The sequence below is a fragment of the Myotis brandtii genome, unplaced genomic scaffold, assembly GCF_000412655.1.
Source record: "Myotis brandtii unplaced genomic scaffold, ASM41265v1 scaffold825, whole genome shotgun sequence".
Lineage (NCBI taxonomy): Eukaryota > Metazoa > Chordata > Mammalia > Chiroptera > Vespertilionidae > Myotis > Myotis brandtii.
The window spans coordinates 2268026-2281749 of NW_005371349.1; the positions used below are offsets into that span (position 1 = coordinate 2268026).

Consider the following 13724-nt stretch of genomic DNA (forward strand, 5'->3'; position numbering starts at 1 on the left):
TCCTCCAGGTCCCTCCTCCAGGTCCCTCCTCCAGACCCTGGGCGGGGAGCATCCGCACCGCCCGACGGCAATGAGCGCGGGCACCACCTCCCCCCCTCCGGTGCCAGCGCAGGGATGGACCCAGAAACTGCCCTGAGCCAGGTCTGCCATTCACTAGGTTCTCCCCCACACACACCCGCGCCCCCTGTTCCCCACCCGCCCAGCCCCCACGTGTGTCCAGAGGGCGATCAGCTAGGACCGAGTGCCCGCAGGCAAACCACTCAAACCTCCTTCCCTTGTGAATTACAACCATCAAGAGCCAGCACCCACCCGCAGGGAGGGCAGTGCAATCGCTGTGGTTGTTCTTAACGCGCTGGTTCACACACCTGCCCCTCCGCCCTGCCCTCCCCGTGCAATCTCCCCGGGCTGCAGATAAACCGGTGTCAGCTGGAGCCTCCCAAGTTGCCCCGGACCCCATCCGTCTATTTCTCTAGCCCCACCTGCCGACAGTGCCATTCAACAGGATCACTGGCAGCCCCGGCCCCAACGGTGCAGCTTCAGGCCACCACACTGGCTGGAAAGGATCTGTTCTGAGGTCTCTCTTCTCCACTGGACTGTGACCCCTGAGGATGGAGCGCTCAGACATCTTTCTGTCCCCTGCTCCTTGCACAGTGCCGGCAGGTGCAGTGCCCCATCAAGGCTGGCTGGGCCCAGTGGCTTTGCTAGACGGCCTCCCTGAACCTCAGGGCTCGTGTCGGTCAGTGATTGTGGGAGCAGCTGGGAGCCACTGCTCAGCCGCCTGGCCCAGTCCCCTTTGAGAGCTGCTCTGCACGGCCGGCCGGGCACTCGGCGAGGCTGGCTCCTGGCTGGGCGCACTGTGGAGGGAGCCCCCGTTTGGTGGCGGTATTCAGGCCTAAGACCAGCCCCCAGTTCCTTGGGTTTCTGGGGGTCTGGAGTGTCATTACCTGGGGTCTGTGTGCAGACCTTGGGGGTGCTTGTCTGTGAACCATCTGAGATCATGTGCAAAACTCCAGGTGTATGTGGTATAGGTCAGTGGTCGGCAAACTGGCTTGCGAGCCACACGCGGCTCTTTGGCCCCTTGAGTGTGGCTCTTCCTAAGCCTTAGGAGCACCCTAATTAAGTTAATAACAATGTACCTACCTATATAGTTTAAGTTTAAAAAATTTGGCTCTCAAAAGAAATTTCAATCGTTGTACTGTTGATATTTGGCTCTGTTGACTAATGAGTTTGCCGACCACTGGTATAGGGGATGTGCCTGGCTGGGGAGAGGGCCCTTAGTTGACTTGTATTCCCAGATAGGTTACTGGCCCCAAAGGGGTTAAGAATAACTGTATTCCATATTCATTTGATAAAAAATAAAACCTGGCTGTCTCATCAGCAGCCGTAGGGCCAGAGTGAGGCCGGCATGTAGGGGCCACCTCCTCGGGGCTCTGTACTGCCGCTCCCACCGCCCAGCACCCCCACGGGGCTCGGGTAGGCCAGGCCAGGCCAGTGCACTCATTAGTTCAACTCCTTATTCATTCCACAAGCATTGGATGAGCTCCTATGCCCGGGGCTGGGGAAAGCCCGAGGCATGGAATACGCCACCTGCTTGCTTCCGGGAGCGCCCCAGCGGGCGGCATGTTCTCCAGGGCTGCGCCAGATAACCCACTATTCCTGTGCCTGACAACATACATCGCTTACTGGTAGAGTGGTACGTGTAAGGTAGACAGGAGACGTGATCAAAACAGTTTGGTGGGCAGTGTAGAGACCCAGTGCCGACCACCCCGTCTGAGGGAGAGGCCTTCCAGGCGGACAGTCGCTAGGCCTGGTCTCTCCGAGGGCCAGGGGGTTGCCAGTAGACCCTCTTTAAGATTATAATCCCCCCAACTTTATTTTGAATATTTTCAAACATGTAAAAACATTGAAAAGAGTATAAAGATCATCTGCATTTTTACTACCTGGACCCAACCAAGAATGAACATTTGTCATATTTATATGTTTGTCATGTATTCCTTTATCTTTTTTTTTCCAATTAGCAATATTCATGCCTTGGATAAACCTATATTCCTGCCACTGCTCAAAGTTATGCATGTATCTTTCTATTTGAAGTTGGAGATACCATGACATTTTCTCTCCGTACTCCAAATGTGTATCTGGTCCCCCACACAACCACATGACTTTATCACACCTAAAAAAAATAAATAAGAATGTCCTAATATCTGACTCAATTCTATTAAAATTTCTTAGTTGTCCCCAAACTGTTATAACTATTTCCTTTTGAATTAGCGTCCACTCCATGTCACCCACTGCAGCTGTTTTCTCTCTTACCAGCGTCCCCCCCCTCCCCCGACCGCCATTGACCTTTAAAAGCCAGTTGACCTGCAGAATGTCCCACTGTCTGGATTTGATTGCTTCCTCATGGTGTCGCTGGGCTTGTTTCTTAGCCTCCTGCAAACTGGAAGTTGGGTCTGAAAGTCTGATTAGATTCAGGTGAAACATTTTTTAAAAATAAATTATTGATTTCAGAGAGGGAGAGGGGGAGCTAGAAACATCAATGATGAGAGTCATTGATCGGCTTACATTTGTTCACATCCTTTTGCACACCCCCTACTGGGGATCGAGCCCTCAATCTGGGCATGTGTCCTTGACTGGAATTGAACCGGGGACCTTTCAGTCCGCAGGCCAATGCCCTATCCACTGAGCCAAACCGGCTAGGGCCAGGGGAACCATTTTTGGCAAGAGTGGTCTTAGGCTGTGCTGCGTGTTTTAATGGGCGGCACATGTCAGCTGTCTCACTGTGAGAGATGATGAAGTGGCAGCCATCAGTCTTCTTTGTAGAAATATGTTCTACACTTTGTGACTCAGAAGTAATCTAGAGCAGGGGTCGCCAACCTTTCGGACCTCACGGACCACCAGTTGGCGACCGCTGATCTAGAGGGCGCCCTGTCACCCTGCCCGGTTTCCTGTTACCTCTCACCCAAGAGTTTTAGCGTCCACTGTAGATCCTTGCCTGGATCAACTATTCTTTAGACGTTGCAGAATTGTGGTTTTCTGTTTCTACATTTAATAGAAGGCATCCTTCTGATTAAAAAAAAAAATAGAGGTTCCCTTCATCAACAGGCGATGAACTATGTGCCTCCAAAAATACTGGGGAAATGTTGCTTTTCTTTTTTTGTTAAAAAATCATTTTTTTTTAATCCTCACCCGAGGATATTTTTCCATTGATTTTTAGAGAGAGTGGAAGAGAGAGGGAAAGACAGAAATATCCATGTGAAAGAAACACATCAATTGGTTGCCTCCTGCACGAGCCCCAACCAGGGCCGAGGCTGGGGAGGAGCCTGCAATTGATCGGAATCGAACCCGGGACGCTTTGGTATCCACTGAGCCAAACTGGCTAGGGGTAAAAAAAGTTTTAATTACTATTACAAAGCAACCCAATTAAAAAAAAATCATAGTAAAAAATATAACAAAAATTATCATCTTAATTTTTAAATGTACAGTTCAATAGGGTTAAGCACATTCACATTTTTGGGCAACAGATCTCCAGAACTTTCTCATCTTGCAAACAGAACTTTTATGCTTATTAAACAGCACCCCGGGCCCCTACCCCCAGTCCCTGGTTACTGTTCAATTTTTCATCTTTATGAATTTTACTCCTTTAGTAAAGCTACCTTATAGAAGTGGAATCATAGTATTTGTCTTTGTGACTGGCTTACTTCACTGAGCACCATGTCCTCAAGGTTCACCTAAACTGCAGCATGTGTCACATTTCCTTCCCTTTCAGACAGAATATTCCCTTGTACGTACAGGCCACATTTTGTTCATCCCTCAACCTTCAATGGAGCCTGGCTGCTTTCACTCTTGGACACTGTGAAGATGAACAAACAGAACTTCAGACCCTGCTTTGCTTTTGCACATATACCCCGAACTGGGACTGAGGGGCCACGTGGTAGTCCCAGTTTTTATTTCTGAGGCCCCCCATGTCCACAGCAGGGGCTCCTGATGGAGGCTGCAGGGGAGGAAGCCCCTTAAGAGACCCTCTTGGGCCCTGGCTGGTGTGGCTCAGTTGGTTGAGCGTTGTCCCATGCATTGAGAGGTGGCCGGTTCCATTCCTGGTCAGGGCACATGCCTGGGTGGCAGGCTCAATCGCCAATAGGGGGTGTGCAGGAGGCAACTGGTCAGTGTTTCTCATTGATGTTTCTCTCTCCAAAAACACAATAAATGCCCTAGCCGGCTTGGCTCAGTGGATACAGTGTCAGCCTGCGGACTGAAGGGTCCCAGGTTCGATTCCGGCAAAGGGCACATGCCTGGGTTGTGGGCTCGATCCCCAGTGGGGGGCATGCAGGAGGCAGCCGATCAAAGATTCTCTCTCATCATTGATGTTTCCCTCTCTCCCCTCTCCCTTCCTCTCTGAAATCAATAAAGAAATATATTTAAAAAAAACACACAATAAAAAACACAATAAAAACATTTTAAAAGTTAAAAAATAAAATAACCATTAAAAAAAGAGACCTCTTGGGACTATGGGGCAGCAGCTCCTCTCCAGGGTTGCAAAGTCCTATCAGAGGAGGAGAGACAGGGTCCTCTAGTGCCAAGTCCTGTGTGTGGGGGAGGGGATGAGTGTGACTTGATTTTATTCTGGGGACGGCAGGGGCAGACTCATCCGAACAGCATCAGGTGCATTTTAGGAGCACCTTTCCCAACCTTCGCGTGCCCCATGGATGCAACGTGGCTCTTCACAGCCCGGCTTCCTTCCCTGACGCGCAGCCCTTCCGCGGGCGTGGAGAGGTGGCAAAGAGCAAGAGAGGCAAACGCGTCCCCTTGGGGTTGGCCACGGCTGGGAAATCTGTTTTGGCCCCAAGAGGAGCCCAGCGATCACTGGTGCTGCCCGGGGCTGCTGTGGGGCAGAGATAACAGGCGGAGGAAGGGTGTGGAGGCAGGATCCTCCCAGGAGCCCGGCTCTCCTGTAAACAATGAGCTGCCCCCGCCAGGGCAGGAGGTGATTCATCTCCCTGCCGCACCGGGCAGCGCTGGGGGGTGCCCAGGGCCCAGGCAGCTGCGGCCAGGAGCCGAGGCTTTGCCCCTCCCTGTGTGGGTGGGGATCAACCCCAGCCCTCCTGGGAACTGGCTTGACTTTAAAGTATGGGTGTGTCCAAGGGGTCCGGAAGCTCAATCACCCCCTAGGGAGCAGCGGCCTCCGCTCCTGGATGAGAACTGGCTGGGTTTTGGAAGCGAGACAGCGGTCAGCGGCCACACAGGGCCTCACCCACTGTCTGGGCCCCCTCCTGCCACGGCATCTTCCTGGGCCAGCCCTCAGCACTGAGTAGTAACCCCAACCGGAAGACGGAGAGGGCACCTGAGCTTCCGCGTTGGCCTGCAAACAGACTGTAGGAGAGCCCAATGCATCCGAGATGCCAAGATGCAAGAACACAGCACTTTTAATAGGGCAATGGACCCGGGTGGCGCAAGGACCCTGTCCACAGCCCACGCCTCTGCAGCAGCATCCTTTTGGCTGGAAGGCCACACAGAGGCTCCTCGCGGGGCGGCCTCTGGGGAGCAGGTCCCAGTCCTAAAATATACAACGCAGAGCTCCCGTGGGCATTGTCACTGGGCGGCAGTCTCATCTCTTATCAAGCCCTGGAGCGGCTCCTCCCTTGAAGGGAAGGAATGTCCGAGCCGCTCCAAGCTGGTGCCTGGGTCACTGCTTGGCCTTCTTCACGATGGTGCCCACGGCAGAGATCACGGTGGTCTTGGAGCCGCTGGCACTGGTGGTCACGGTGACGACAGCTGGCAGGGTGGCCGTGGTGGTGAGGATGGTGGGCTGGGCTATGGTTGTCACTGGGATGGCCGAGTCCCACTTGCTCTTTCTCTTTTGAGCATCTGGAAATAAGGCAAGAGAGGTCAGGACCAGGACAAAGCAAACAGACCACCCCCTTTCCAGAAGCAGTGGCCAGAGCGTAGGGAACAGGAGCCTCAGGGCCGGCCACGGAAAGCCAAGGGGCAGCCCGTGAACTGGGGGCCGCCTGGCCTCCAAGGCTGGCTCGACATCTCTGGGCTCAGACAAAAGCACAGGGAGGTGGAGCCGAGGCCCGGGTCCCCGTGGGGATCCCCCACCCCCATGGGGTCTGTTCCCCCCACGAGGCAGGGAAACCCTCGCTCCATCTGTGGTGCAGCTGGAAACAGACAAGCGCCTTCTACCTGCAACAGCTGTGCTGGCCGTGGTGGTGGTGGTGGCCGTGGCGTTGGTCGTGGTGCCCTTCTTGGTGCCGGTCACAAACTCAATCTGGAGGGGAAGAGGGAAGGGAGTAAGACCTGGGCCACGAGGTTGGTCCCACCTTCGTGCCAGCCATCTGCCCCTGGGGGACAGGCGTGTGGCTGGCATCACACAAAGCAGGCATTGAGGACCCGCTCCAGCGTGACTGTGGGGGAGGGGAGGTGTTCCAGAGGCGCCCGAAGGGGATTTTCACTCGGAAGTAAACTCCCCAGACACTGGATCCTCCCCGCATCACCGGGCTCTGCACACGCCAGGGGAACCCCTTCCCGCCGCCCCACCTCCCATGCCCAGGCCCCCTCCTCACACCAGGAGGAAGGGGTGCTGGCAGCACAGGGGAAGGAAGCTCGGGACCCTGGGGCTTGGGAGGGGGAGGGAAAGGAGAGCGAAGGGAAACTCAATCCAGGGCTAAGAATGAGAAAACCCGACCCCCCAGCACAGCTCCCAGAGGGCCCAGCAGCTCCTCTGCCTGGGGGTGAGGGAGGCGTCCTGCGGCCACAACTGCGGGAGGGTCAGGCCAAACCAAAGGCGGGAGGGGCTTTGTCCTGAACTTTCTCTCGGAGACTCTGGTCATAAGGTGCTGGTCTCACAGCCACATTTCCCTTCCCCAAAGCGCCCATCCTGCTTGGGAAGAAGCGGTGCTCAGGGCCCTAACATGAGGGGTCACCTGGCCATCAGACGAGGGACCTACAGGGAAGCACTGGGCAGGCCGCCAAGGTCAGCTCTGGAGGCCACGGAAGGCACCGACCAGAGCGCTCAGGAGGAAATACCTGCCTCCCTTCAGCCAGGGAGGACACAATGGCCCCAGAGAGAGAGCCACCAGGGCTCTGCAGCTGTCAGGGGTGGGGATGGAGGGACAAAGGCAGCAACTACAAGATCCAAGAAACCAAATGGAAGCAACTGGAAAGTGACTTCAAGCCGAGACAGGCTGGAAAGCGAGCAAGGCCTGTCCCTCCACAAGGCACCCCTAAGGCTCCGAGCACCACCAGGCAATGAACTGGGGTGGGGTCAGGGCTGGAGAGCAGCCCAGAGCCCTTGGGGCTCCGCCAGCAGGACCCATAAACCCCAAACACTTCCCCTTATATCCAGGACATTTGCCCATCGCTTACTTTGGTTCGCTCCTTTTTGGCCTTTTCCAATTTGTCCATTTCAACCTTCTGGGCTTTGGCTACAAAGACAAGAGGAGCTGTTACAAAAGTGGCCTTGGAACAGCTCCCACTCTTTAGGCGGAGGGACCTTAGTCCAGAGCACTGGCTGCCTTCACTGCATCTTGTTTGATGCACTAAGGTGGTCTCCAGGCCGCAGGGCCTCAAACCCAAAGGCCCAGGTGCGCACGCTCCGAGTCCAGCTGACCGCTCCGTGTGGGAATACAGAAGGCCCAGTATGGACTACCTTCCCTGGACCATGAGAAGCTGGAATTATGGCTTTTCAGGAAGAATGTTGTCAGCTGTTCAAGTTAAAGCAAGACAAGACTTGTGTGGGCCAAACAAAACCCGCCTGCAGGCCGGATCGGGCCCATGGGCTGCTGGTTTGAGACCTGTCCCTTGGGGGCATGGACCCTTTGAAATTCCTCCCTGTCCCCCACCAATAGTCCCCCCTGAGGAAAAGCTGTGCTCTCGCGGCTTCACAACATGCCGTCCCCCTGCCTGTGACCCGTCTACTGCTGGGCTGGCCTCGCATCATCAAACCTCTGCTTGAACGTGTTTCCTCAGTGCCCAGCCCCTGGCCTGGTCAGGCGGCCCTGCCTGCACCCCATCGCATAGCACTCACTGCTGGAATTCCCCCTTCAACCCTCTGTCTTCTTTGTGTCATAAGCCTCCTAAGCCAGGGATGGGGCCTGTCTTGTTCAGGGCTGTACACCAGCTCCGTGGGCAGGGACTAACAGGAGACCTTGAAATGCATGTTGCCTGGTGACTGAATGACTGTACGGACAGACGAACAGATGGAGGGACAGATGGGTGTGCAGGTAGATGGACAGACAGATGACTACCTACCTAACGCCTCGTAATAGGAGTCCTCAGACCAGCCATGGGGGTCAAACATATCCTGAAAAAGGAAAGGTTAACGCTGTAGTCACTAAGGGCCATCTCTCTCCCTCAGCCTCAGCCTCCGTGCGGGACGTACCTTCGGGTAGTTGGTGCCGAGCTCATCAATTGCACAGAACTGGATCAGCTTCTCGTAGATGCTGAAAGAAGAAAAGGATGAGGCCCTGAGCAGGGGCGCCAGAGTTTAAGAGATCACCACCACCACCCAGCTTCTCGGCTCAGGCAAAATCTGAAAACCCAGCGGGACTGTTCTCAGCAAGCTTCCCGGCGGGAGGGAAATGTGCACGGGCCTGACATGACCAGTCATTTCTGCCCGCCACTCTCGCGGGATGACGGCTAGCCAGGGGTCAGGCTGAGTGGTGTCGAGGTGAGGGCTGCGTTTTGGGGTCTGACCTGGACACCTGACCTCCAGCTGTGGCTGGGTTGGGGCTACCACACTCAGGCCCACACAGAGGCCAGGGCAGGTCCCTGCTACCATCACACCCGACTTTCCCAGGTGTGCCCCTTGCTTAGGCACTGGGCAGAGTAAGACCAGACAGCTCTGTCCTAAAGCCTGTCGCCTACACGCAGAACCAGGGACTTGTTAGAGGTGAGAGAAGAACCTACAATGGTCCAATCCCCTCACTCACGGATGAGGAAACCGAGGCCTTGTGAGGTCACGTGCTTTAGGGGCAGAGCAGGTATGAGAACCTAGGCAGGCCCCATTCTAGGCCTGGCCTCTTGGCTCCCAGTCCACACACTGGTTTATGTTCAGCCTGGATCTGAAATGGTAAATGTCCGGCTGGGATCGCAGACTGGCTGATGGTCGCTTTGGGCTCAGGTGGAATCCTAGCTGGGTCTCTCCTCGCCACATCCATGGGGCACCTCAGTCCCTGGTCCAACATCGATGACTCAACCAACCCTGCAGGCTCATGGGAAGCTCACCTGGGGTTCCGAAACTCTTTCTTCCTCTGGATCATGTAGTTCATATCCATCCCCTCCTTCATCTTCCGCTCATACAGCTTCTGGATCTTGTCCTACGGAAGAGAAACAGAGGGCCCTATGACCCCACCATGCCCCCAGTCCCAGTCTGTGGTCACGTGGGCTGTGTGGACACACGGACACAGGCGATCCAGGGCCGCCTAAAGCCCTGTCCCAGCCACACTTTCTCCACCCAGCCTTTGACCAGCCTTTGAAACGCGAGCAGCCTGTTTACACCATGCTTTCTCCTGACTCCCTCTGGATAGCTGGCAGAGAGAGTAGTAAGAAGGTCAAGGCCGAGAAGCCACGGAGAAGACCGTGGACGAGTCCCCACCTGGTTCGGCAGCTCCTGAATCATCGGGAGAGGAGTTTCAGGCACTAGCGGTGATGGGCAGGGGCTGGAGGCTGGTTTTACATGTTAACACGGGGGCAAGTCCTCAGCGGGAGACCAGAAGACTGTGTCCTTCGGGGAAGGCAGGAGTAGCGTTTTTTGGATTTGGCCTCACAAACTTCCTAGAATGTCTTTGTGGGGAGGCTCACAGATGGCTGGTCCCCACCACTTCATCAAGAGGCACTGTCAGGGGTCAAGTTCAGCTCTCACTTGTGAGAGGAGGTGGCAGGGTTAGAAGTCCAAGGGATGCCCTTTGGGAATGTCGGGAGAGGTGACTGAGAAGGCCCACCTTTCTGCGTGGCCAGCGGAAGCACCGAGTGAGAGAGAGGTTGCAATCTGTCTACCCGGGAAGAGAGGAGCCGGGAGGGACAGACCTGAGCGCTATGGCAAAGGCAGGCAGGGAGGCCCACAGAAGGCCCGGCCTATAGGGCAGCCCTCTCTTACAGAGGACTTTTCTGGGTCTCCTGGGCCATGAGACGATTCCCCCATCTCGGGTGAACTGAAAGGTGTGCTGCGTCATGCTCTCCCACTAGGAGGATCTAGAGGAGAAATACCCTAACTTCAGGCTGAGCGGCTGACTGTCTGTGCCTGGCAGATGGCTAGACTGTCCTGACAGGCTGAGACTTGTTGCCTGGTGTGGAGGTTACACTAGGCTTGGGGGTGGCGGGCAGGGGGTTGCCGACTCAGCAGAGGGAGGAGACTTCCGGAAAAGGAAGAGAATCTTCACTGCGCCGAAGCCCCCGCCCGCTGCATTCCACAGCCCGTCCCATGAGTCACCCATCCGCGAGGGTGGTGCATGGGCCTGCGGAGCAGCACGCGGCTCCAGGAGACTCTGGGGTCCAAGGTGGAGCCTCTATGGCAGTGGTTCTCAACCTTCTGGCCCTTTAAATACAGTTCCTCATGTTGTGACCCAACCATAAAATTATTTTCGTTGCTACTTCATAACTGTAATGTTGCTACTGTTATGAATCGTAATGTAAATATCTGATATGCAGGATGGTCTTAGGCGACCCCTGTGAAAGGGTCGTTCGACTGCCAAAGGGGTCGCGACCCACAGGTTGAGAACCTCTGCTCTATGGGGTCCAAGGTGGAGCAGGTAGCCCCGTGGCCACCGCAGGCAGCCGGCAGAGGGGGTCTGCCTACTGCTTGTCACAGGTCCCTCTCACAGGGGACCTGAAGGGGGACCAGAAACCCTCTCAGAGGCTAGAAGGCCGGACCCCAGCTGTCCCCGAGGGCCTGCTCCCCAGGGGTAACTGCTCTAACTGCTCCGCGTCCCTGGGGTTTCAAAACCTCAGCTCAGGTCTGTATGGGACTGGATGACAAGCAGCTAGTGAGCTGGCATTTTTGGGATATGAGCATGGGAATTTTAGGCATAAAAAAATGCTCGTGTTTAACATCTCTATAATTTATTTTACATTCTGACGGTCCCTTGGTTTCTTAACAAAGTTCCTTCTGAAATGTTCTCATTGGCTCAGCTGGGTTGCATAGAAAAAGTATGTTATCTTCTCTGTCTAGGCATAGGCCCTCATGGAGGGCAAGCCAGGGTGTCCCAGCCAGCGCAGCACCAGGTGATGTGGCAGAGGGTGGCACACAGCCAGCACCAGGTGAGGTGGCAGAGGGTGGCACACAGCCAGCACCAGGTGAGGTGGTAGAGGGTGGTACACAGCCAGCACCAGGTGAGGTGGCGGAGTGTGGTGTGGGTACACAGCAACTCCTGAGAGCGGATAAGGGAGGTAACGGGACTGCAGGCTCCTTCCCACCTGGGTGTTTCTTTTACAGAAGCCTCTAAGCCGGACCAAACCAGACACCTGCCCCGGCCAGAGTCAAGCTCAGTGCCTACCTGCAGGTGATTTGAACATCTGCCCGGGGGCTCTGGTGGGATCTTGATTTCATCAGGTGACATATTCCGGACTCTTTCAGAAAAGGAGGCTGTTGAGAGAACAGAGGAAAATTCTGTAGGGAGGTGGGAGTTAGGATAGGGGGTTCACATGGGCAATGGGGGGTACACAAGGACAATGGGGGAAAGTACATACAATGTTTTCAGGGAGGGATAAACGCTATGGAAGTGTTCAGAGTAGCCTCTCAGCAGGCGGTGTCATCTGAGTTGAGATCATGTGACCAGAAGGAGCCAGCATGTGCCCACTTGGAGGAAGGGAAGTTCAGGCAGAGGGTACGAGTGTAAAGAATGCATGCCAACATGCCACAGCAGTAACTTTCAAGGAAAGAGTATGCCTGGGGGGTGCTGGTAAATGGGAGGTGGGGCGGGAACAGCCACTATCTGCAGCACCTGCCAGTTCCCGTGGTGTAAACTCTGCCACGGCCAACGGCAAGCTACCCATGTGCAGTAGCTGAACCCAGGGCCGGGGAGGGAGGTGCACACTGGCTGACAGTGAGCCAGCTCCAGCTGACTCCAGCCCTCCACTGGCTGTGTCCTTAAAGCAGCTCCCAGAGTTCTGGAAATTCAGAGTTGCTTAATGCCACCCTTCTCATCCTAAGATAAAGGATAAAGAGGGCACAAGGCTCCCTAGATTTGGGGACTCCAAGCATTCAAAGCTGCTTTGTGCATAAATGGCATTAAAAAAATTACCTGTTGGAAATTAGCTTAGGGTCTTTAAAAAATAAACAAACCAATTGACCCTCTTTGGTCCACCTCATTCTTGGGAACAAAAGGCCTGATTCTGAAGTGGAGAACCACAAGTCCCAAGGGACCATTCCCTCAGAGACCTGCCATTGCCCCCCAAGTCTCCCCGCTCCCCACTCCTTTCCCCGGCCCTGGCCGCCCCTGTGACTGCAGCCGTGCTCTGGCTCACTCAGACAATGCACTGTTTGTTGTGAGGTCTGCCTGTGCTCTTTAAAACACTCTCTCATGAAAAGGACCATACAATGAGCAAAACAGCAGGCGGAACGGGGTGGGGCAGGATGAAGAGAAAGAATGAACAAAAAGCACCAGCAACACCCAGCAGGCACTTCCTGGGTACCCTGTGTGTGCCGGGCTGGCCGAGTGGCTGCACTCTGCCTGGGGGTGGCCTGGCACAGCCTCCCCTTCTCCAAGGCGAAGATATGTCTTAGCAGACAAGGTGCTCTGATTTCCATTGTTACTGTAAAGAACTCGGTGCTGATACAGTTGAGGGTAGGGCTCCCTGGCTTAACCAGTCTCAGCGGTGACCGAACACGCCCGCACACACTGCCAGCACCGAGACTGGGCTCAGCCAGGGCAGGGTGTCCCCTCTCAGCGTGTCAGTGGGCCTGCACCAGGTGCCCACCCCCCAAGAACCGAGCACTAGAGCTGCCATGTGGGGCGAGGATAGGAGGACCGAGCCTGGGTGACATCCTGCTGTGGACCCGAGATGCAGTGCAGCCTCGGAGCCGTTTCCATCAGGGAACCATGTGCTGCTCTTTGCCCAGCACCTTCCTCTGCCTCCTGCCTCCTGCCTCCTGAAGCAAGGGTGACACCCAGATCTGGCTGAAGTTCAAACTCATTCCTCCTTCCTCCTTCCTCCCAGCCCCGGAGAAACTGGAGTTCGAAGGCCCAGATTCAAGCAGCTGCAGAGCCAAGCTGAGGGAATGGCTGGGTGAGCTGGGCCTCCGATGTCATGAGCGTGAGCAACAAGAGCGAGCAGGGCCCGGGCAGGCTGTGGGCACCCGGCAGGGAGGGGTGAACTCTTCCCTGGCGCCGAGCGTGCATGTGTGCACGTGACACAGAGACAAAGAATGCCCTTTGGCATTTTCCAGGAAAGCCTTTAGGAAAAACAGGGTGTGACAGTGTTGCCACAGCAACCCCACCACACTCGGGCTCAAATGGTACACAGTATGGCAGGGGCAGGGAGAGCCCCTTCTGAGATGCTGGGTTAGAACAAGAGAATTCCTAGGAAGTAGCTGGCAAATGAAGGGATATGTTCAGGAAACGAGATAAAAGGTTATCCCTTCGATTTCAGGAGCAACCTTTTAGCGATTCATTCCTAAGTCCCAGGGTGAATCACAAGTAGAAGACATCAAACCCACCTATTGGCTGTTTGCGTAGCCAGAGCCTCCGTTTCCCCAGGAGACACATTGAGAAACGTGGCCAGCACCGGGT

At 55.2% G+C, this 13724-nt stretch overlaps 1 protein-coding gene across 4 annotated transcripts in view; it reads right to left on the reverse strand.

The window, feature by feature from the left end:
* Window positions 1–5397: 5397 nt before the first annotated feature.
* SAP30BP (SAP30 binding protein) overlaps window positions 5398–13724 on the reverse strand; it is a 33631-nt gene continuing 25304 nt past the window's right edge. For 3 of the 4 annotated variants that reach the window (XM_014531778.1, XM_014531777.1, XM_014531779.1), the window contains 7 exons: window positions 11490–11578; window positions 9223–9314; window positions 8378–8438; window positions 8248–8299; window positions 7363–7421; window positions 6181–6265; window positions 5398–5862 (listed from right to left, as the gene is read on the reverse strand). In XM_014531778.1, coding sequence (XP_014387264.1) covers window positions 5681–5862; window positions 6181–6265; window positions 7363–7421; window positions 8248–8299; window positions 8378–8438; window positions 9223–9314; window positions 11490–11578 — 620 coding nt within the window. In that variant the 3' untranslated portion in view covers window positions 5398–5680. The remainder of the gene's footprint in view (window positions 5863–6180; window positions 6266–7362; window positions 7422–8247; window positions 8300–8377; window positions 8439–9222; window positions 9315–11489; window positions 11579–13724) is intronic. The other variant, XM_005884266.2, reaches the window with a different exon arrangement.